The 7377-nt window shown below is 35.2% G+C and overlaps 1 protein-coding gene across 1 annotated transcript; it reads left to right on the forward strand.

The window, feature by feature from the left end:
* Positions 1 to 3803: 3803 nt before the first annotated feature.
* On the forward strand, positions 3804 to 6288 carry LOC119783149 (claudin-4-like). The gene is made up of 3 exons (XM_038284514.1): positions 3804 to 3960; positions 4795 to 4927; positions 5543 to 6288. The coding sequence occupies exons 2-3, from the start codon at positions 4796 to 4798 to the stop codon at positions 6044 to 6046; spliced, it is 636 nt and encodes a 211-aa protein (XP_038140442.1). The 5' UTR covers positions 3804 to 3960; position 4795; the 3' UTR covers positions 6047 to 6288.
* Positions 6289 to 7377: the final 1089 nt, after the last annotated feature.

Genomic DNA, 7377 nt, shown 5'->3' on the forward strand with positions numbered 1-7377 from the left:
GTAGTACACACCATTGTAGAAAATCTTCAATTTCTTAGCAATTTCTCGCATAGAATAGCCTTCATTTCTAAGAACAAGAATAGACCGTCGAGTTTCAGATGAAAGTTCTCTTTTTCTGGCAATTTTGAGCGCTTAATTGACCCCACAAATGTGATGCTCCAGAAACTCAATCTGTTCAAAGGAAGGTCAGTTTTGTAGCTTCTGTAACAAGCTAAACTGTTTTCAGATGTGTGAACATGATTGCACAAGGGTTTTTTTAATCATCAAGTAGCCTTCTGACCCAATGAGCAAACACATTGTACCATTAGAACACTGGAGTGATAGTTGCTGGAAATGGGCTTCTATACACCTATGTAGATATTGCACCAAAAACCAGACAGCTAGAATAGTCATTTAGCACATTAGCAATGTATTGAGTGTATTCTTTAAAGTTAAGTCTAGTTTAAAGTTATCTTCATTGAAAAGGCGCTGATGTAATTTATATATATACGGTATATATATATATACATATATATTTTGTTTGTTTGTTATTATGTGTGTGTGTACCTGTCGAGCCCTCAGAGTGAGGACCATTCTCTAATTTCACCTTCAATTTGAGGACCAGTTGTTGCAAAGTGAGGACATTTTGACGGTCCTCACATGTTATTTTGCTAATGGTTTGGATTAGGACTAGGGCATAGAAAGGGTTGAAAAACACTGAAAATCAATGGAAGTCAATGGGAGTCAACACATTGTCCTCACTATGACTGCAGAACGACTAGGTGTGTGTGTGTGTGTATAGAGAGAATAAGAAATACGGTATGTGTACATTTTTGTGTATACTTGTAGAAATGTGTTTGTGTATATAGTAATAAAAAAATTATATCAATGTATGAGTGGCTGTGATGTGCAACATACATACATTCCATCTGAATATTAAATAACTCTTAACCCCGGTACAAAATATTTAAAATGCACTAAACTATTTTTTTGTTTTAGCAAAAAGAAAAAAAAAACAGACAAAAAACGTGAATATTTCTTCATTATTCAGCGAGTTAAAGTTGATTACAATTGATTCTGTGTCTGCTCACCACATTACAATGAGCAGAGCTGTCATCTGTCGACCGCCTCAAGATGGCGCCACCAAATTACATCAGCGCCCAAAAGGATGTCTCAGCTTGGGCGGCGGTCGCTTCGCCCTAGTGCTCGACAAGTGTCTGTGTACCGTAGCATAACATTGTTTTTGGACAGTAAAAAAATGCAGGGGAATTTCCCCCTGTGTCCACTTGTTTTGTGTGTTTTTTTCAGTTTTTTTTACAAACGTTTGTAAAGTATTATGTTGCTTGCAGATTGCTTGAAAGTCTACTGTGAAGTTTTCAATAATAGCAGAAATGTCTATTTTTTTGTGAGCAGTAAACATATCACACTGTAAAACTGAATTGCTCAACAATTCTATAGCAGGAGTAGTAGAAATTTTAAAGAAAAAAAAATCTATTTAAAATTGTATCATTGTTGATATATACTGGATTTATTTTTGTATTTTTATCAAACTACTGAAAAAGCCATGTGAAAGAGGAAAATAAGTCTGAAAGTAAAATGAATATATTGGAGACGATGGTGTAACTGTGATGAAAGTTGGTGGGGATACTCAGGTGGGGGCTGATGGACCTACTGTACAGTTACTCCACCTGAACACTTACATTAGGTTCAAAATTAAATTAATGTATTCATGTATTTAAAAAAAAAAAAAATAGCATATTTATTTAATGCTTTCCTATTGTTAAGAGCAAGAGTACCATAATACACTGATATTTATAGATATTTAGACAGATGCCTTTAAGTGCATTATTTATAAAGGGCCCTAAAAACATTGATGTATAAATAAAATGCCAAAATCGATATAACCCTAGAATGTACAATTTCAGTTCCATCCTGCCATCCAGAAAAATATGGATGGATTGATGGATAGTTTCCCTTTCAGGTGCATCAGTGATTATCCTATTTCACAAGCAGCAAAATCAAACTTAGAAATTTGTCCTACATATCGTTGACAGCCAAAGTCTATATATTGAAAGATATATATCAGAAATAATTTTTTCACTTTTATTTATACTTATATTTTCACTTATATTTTAATTTTAAGTCTATGTCCTGTGAGTTTGGCTGCCTCTGGGTTGACTTCCACAGCTATTTCTGAGTCTTGCTGAGTTACAAAAGACAAAAAGATATCCATCATATGTGGAATTTAATAGTATAGCATATTTGTTTTCTTGTAAACTTTCTGGTAAAATTGGTTATATTTTATTGAATGTTGTGTATCTCAGTGAATTTGTGGCATCTCTAATCTTTTTAACCAACCCGTCTCCTAAATTTTACTTAAACGTATATTGAAGTAGCTGCCAGTTAAAATTCACCAAGTGCTACTGTGTGTCTCTCGTCCTCCACGTAGCTATATACACAGTGAATAGTGACGACAAAGTGACAGATCCGATGATGTTACACCGATAGGCGGGACTTGGGAGTAGCGCGAGAGGAAAAAACACTGACATTAAAATGTGAGAAAACAAATAAGAGAACAAATTTTCACACTGATAGCAAAGATTGCTGTTGTTTAAGACTAAAGAAAAAACATTGAGAGAAAATATTTTGTCATACAATAAATAAAAGATATTTTGACATTTGAAATATGATTTCCAAGGGAAAAAAGCTCTAAAAAATATATATATATATTTTTACAATCAGAGTGGGAAAAAAATCTCTCTTAAAAAATAGACTTTTGTCTGGAAACTTAAGTCTTTGCTCTGCTAAAAAAATTTTTTTTTTTCTAAATCGTTTTTCTAAATCTTTTTTTTATTATTATCTGTGGATTCCCTGAAATCTTCTTCATTCTAGACCTCATTAAACACACCATTAAGTTGCCATTTAAGTCTGGACATTTCATTTGTTCATATTTTTACTACAACTTGAGGACATGTCAAACTGAAGTTAAGCTGCTCTATGTGGCTATCACTTAAGTTTGCCACAACACTTCCTATTATACATTTACTTAATATTTCCCCCAATAAATTAAATCATAAATAAGAAATGCTTTTTATATTCACTCAGACTTTTTTTGAAATCAGGAAATCAAAGTGAGAATGAGTGTCTGAACTATTATTTTGAAGTTAAAAATACTTAATGGAGATGAATCTTATCTGTAAAGAGGAGACACTCATTGGCCACATACATTAAAAATATTTCTTCCTATTTTTTTGCACCCCATTGTGCTTTTTCAATGCTGTTAGATCGTTGATTTTTTTTGATTTTGTAATTGATTTTATATAAGACTAACCACATCTACTAACAGGTCTATTTTTACAGCTGACGTTCCTTATTATTTCTTAACTCATCTCTTTCTCGTGATCCATGAAACCTATTTGATGAGTCAAGACCTAAGCGTCTCTGCTTCGAGAGTTCGAATCCCAACATTCGTCACTGGTTTCGACACAAACGGGTGTGGATGCAAGAGGAGGGATCTGGGATAGCTATGGAAACTGTGTTGGATTTGTTTTTGTTGACTTATTATTATGGGAAAAACTGGAAGTCTTCCAGATGAATCACAATCTGTCTCTTCAAAGTAATTATGGATGCAACTAATAACTCACACAGCATCATCTGTGTCATACTAGTGAGTTTTAGGTGAATTAATGCTATTTGTTATTAGAATCCTGGAAACTTTTGAGCTTTCACTCCACCACCAAGAACAGGGACATAGAGAGACCTATGGGTACATCTTCATGTCTGCACTTGTCCCAACTTCTCATCTCCTCCTATGTTTATATGTTTGAAGTTAAGCCCCACCCACACCTGACATTCCTCTATAAGTAACCAGCATTTTCTTATAGAGCAGCTGCTCGACTCTTGTCCATCAGAAAACAGCTTAAAACACAAGGAAGAATCTCAAGACTCCATCTAAAGGCTTTTAAAGAAAGAGGAAAATAAGTAAGTAAATATTTTATTCAATATTAATTGATTGAGGAAACAGTTGGGTTAATTCTTTAAGGAAATAGTTGTTTTTTAAATAATTTGTATTAAATAAAACAAAAACTAGTATTTTTCTTTCGTCTTTTTGCTCTGGAAGTTCATAATCCAGGTTAGGGAATTTTTTTTTCAAATGTGCAAAAGCTAAACTAATATCTTTTTTAATTAATTAAAATAATTCCTATTGAAATCTGAATACCTCCTAGTTGAGGTCACCTATTTTTTTATGTTTGCTTACATACAAGAAGCTGAAGAATTAAGCAAATCTTAAAATGTTAACACTGAAATATTTTATTCAGCAACTTTTTCTGAACTCTCCAGATGTAAAAGTATTAGTTTACCAGATGTGAATAATTTCAGCTATAACAGGTGTAGCATTGCTCAAACTGAATATATAAAGTTACTTTAATGAAGCGTCTCATAATGGATGCTGTGAGGGTGCGGTTGAGCCATTCCTGGGTGGAGGTGTTGGAGATCTCAGGCCTGTCTGGGCATGAGGTTGATTTGAAAATGTGGCCTGAAGCCACAGTTTCTGTAGAGACACGCACAGTTTAATCAGTGTTTGTCTGAGGGAGTGTGTCCACTGTGCTTTGAAAACACATAGATTAACTGTAACACAGAGAAAAAAAAGATTTTGATTTTTTTTTTCTGTAAAACCTTTAGAGCAGCAAAGTCTACTTCAAAGATGCCAGAAATTTTAAATACCTTGATTAAAATATGAAGAAAACGTTCCAGAAAAGCAAATATATTTGTATTATTCATTCAACTTGCTTTAATGTTTTTTTTTTATTGTAGAATGGGATCATCACCAGTTCAGATGGTATGTGTGGGCCTCGGGATCATTGGCCTGATTGGAGCCATCGTCTCTTGTGCCCTTCCTCTCTGGAAAGTGTCCGCCTTCATAGGGCAAAATATTATTGTTGCGCAGGTAACCAAATATTATTATTTAGTATTATTGTAGGGTTAGGAAATCTTGTACTTAGTCTAATGTTATAGGTAATTTCCTACAACATTTATATATGTTTTGTGAGGAAGTATATTCTCCAGCTTTTTAATTGCAAAGAAATAAATGTTGTTTATAGACCTTTTCATTTTTTTATTTAAAAATCTGATTTAGAGATAAACCTTTCCTGTTTTAGGTTTTTGGGAATAATTGTGTATGTCTTCTCATACTAAACTAAAGGCAAAATGTAATGGCTATCCTTCCACAAATCTCTCATTATTGGTTAACTGGAATTTTACTGGATGAAATTTATGGACCTCATTGCTCTTAAACACTTTTTCCACAAAATTTGTCTCTATGTCAATTTAAACTTTTGTAGCTGTACACTGGGGGCCAACCTCCATTGGCCTGCTCGAGCACATAATGTTCTTTCCTCATGACAATATATTTCAACCACACAAACCTCGGTATTTAACACTCAGGATCGTGTTGTGACTTGCAACCCCATGATTTAGATTGTCATTATGTCTCATTTTACCTGAGAAAAAAAAACAATATATCCTTTTGTAAATATCTGTTTCTGTGTCTTTGGCTAAATAGGAGACACAGGAGGGTCTGTGGATGCAATGTGTGACCCAGAGCACCGGACAGCAGCAGTGCAAAGTGTATGAGTCCATGCTGGAGTTACCATCTGATCTGCAGGCTGCCCGAGCCATGGTCATCATCGCCTGCATGCTCGGTGGACTCAGCCTCCTCATCCTGTTCTGCGGTTCTGACTTCACCACATGTGTGCAGAACGAAGACGCCAAGCCCAAAATCTGCCTGGTGGCCGGGGTTGGCCTACTGCTGGGTGGCCTCCTGGTGATCATCCCAGTCAGCTGGTCGGCTCATATGACTATTAGTGACTTTAAAAACCCCTTGGTGCAGAATTCTCAGAAGAAAGAGCTTGGAGCGTGCATCTATATCGGCTGGGCAGCAGGGGTTCTGATGATGCTGGCTGGAGGTCTGCTCTGCTGCTTCAGCAGACCCAAGTCCAGCAGCTCAGGAGGAACCGCCAAGTACTACAGCAGCAGTGCTTCAGCTCCAGGCAAAAACTACGTGTAGAGGCTTTATGAAAGGGACTGGTGTCCAACAGATGAGTAGTAATGCAGGTGAACCAGAAAAAAAGTGGAAAGGGGACACCAGAGAATGCTTGTAAATAATTTAAGCTAATAACATCTGAATCCAGCTATTACTTCTATAACTTGAACTGTTATTTTTTTGCATTGGTAAAACTATTATAGTATCAGCATTCCTCTTTAAAAAACATATCAAATTTTAATTTAAAAAAATATTGTGGCTAAAAATAAATAAATATTAAGATGCAGAAAATTTTATGAAATGTTAGCAAGACAATAAGATATCACAGTGATTTAAAGAGCTAATATTTTTCTAGATAACTACTGCCTAATGATTCTGTGATTTATTTTATGATTTCTTTAGTTCTATTTAGAAAGGGGCCCAACATAATCCCTAACCAGATGTGCCTCAGGAAACAAGATTTTGATTGTATTTCTCATTTACTCTTTGGCTTCCTCATTAATTTTGTTTGATGACACTTTTAGTATATTATGCTGTTTTTCTTTTTGTTTGTTTTTTAATGATCAGCAGATATTTTTGAAACTTGTTCAGATTCATATATGTTTGAAATAAATAATAAAATGAATATATAGAAAAACTGGACTCAAGTCAAGAGATTGGCACATTTTCCAATGACAAATTTCACACAAAAAAATATATAAGAAGTATTAATATTGAATGACACCCATCGTTTCAAAAACAAACAAAATACATAGCACCCCTGTCCTCCTTTTTAGATGCATGCACGTTGCAAAGTCGAGAGGGACAAAGATGTAGCCCCCTGTTTTGGAAACCCTGAGAATTTTCATATGGATGGCTAACAAACCAGGAAGTAAACAGAGGTGAAACAGTTCACTGACTAGTTCCCCTTTAGGTTTGAAAGGAGAAAAGCTTGACTTACCCCATGTCACGGTTGAGTGGAGGTTTTGAGGACCCAAAAGCAGAGATGAGGAGGCAGAGATGAGTTTTGCTGATTTAATAAAACATCCCTGGGCAACAGAGGCAAAAATACAAAATACTGAGAACCAAAAAAAATCCAATAAATTTCAGGGTGAACACACATGGGGACAATTAGATGATGAAGCAATTAAACAACAAGAAACCAGCCAACAGGAACTGCATAGGTGGTGTATATATGTGGGAAACAGAACAAAGAATGGGCTAATGAGCTGATATGGAGCAGGTGTGAATAGAACTAACTAGAAGGGAGCCAATGAGAAAGGAACAGGAACAAGGGGCAACAGAGAGTAACTCCAGAAACAACAAACTGACAGAAAACAACTGAAAGAAACTAAAAATAAACTTAAACAGAGGGC

This window comes from Cyprinodon tularosa, unplaced genomic scaffold, assembly GCF_016077235.1.
Source record: "Cyprinodon tularosa strain WSP-4 unplaced genomic scaffold, ASM1607723v1 ctg105, whole genome shotgun sequence".
NCBI classification, from domain to species: Eukaryota; Metazoa; Chordata; class Actinopteri; order Cyprinodontiformes; family Cyprinodontidae; genus Cyprinodon; species Cyprinodon tularosa.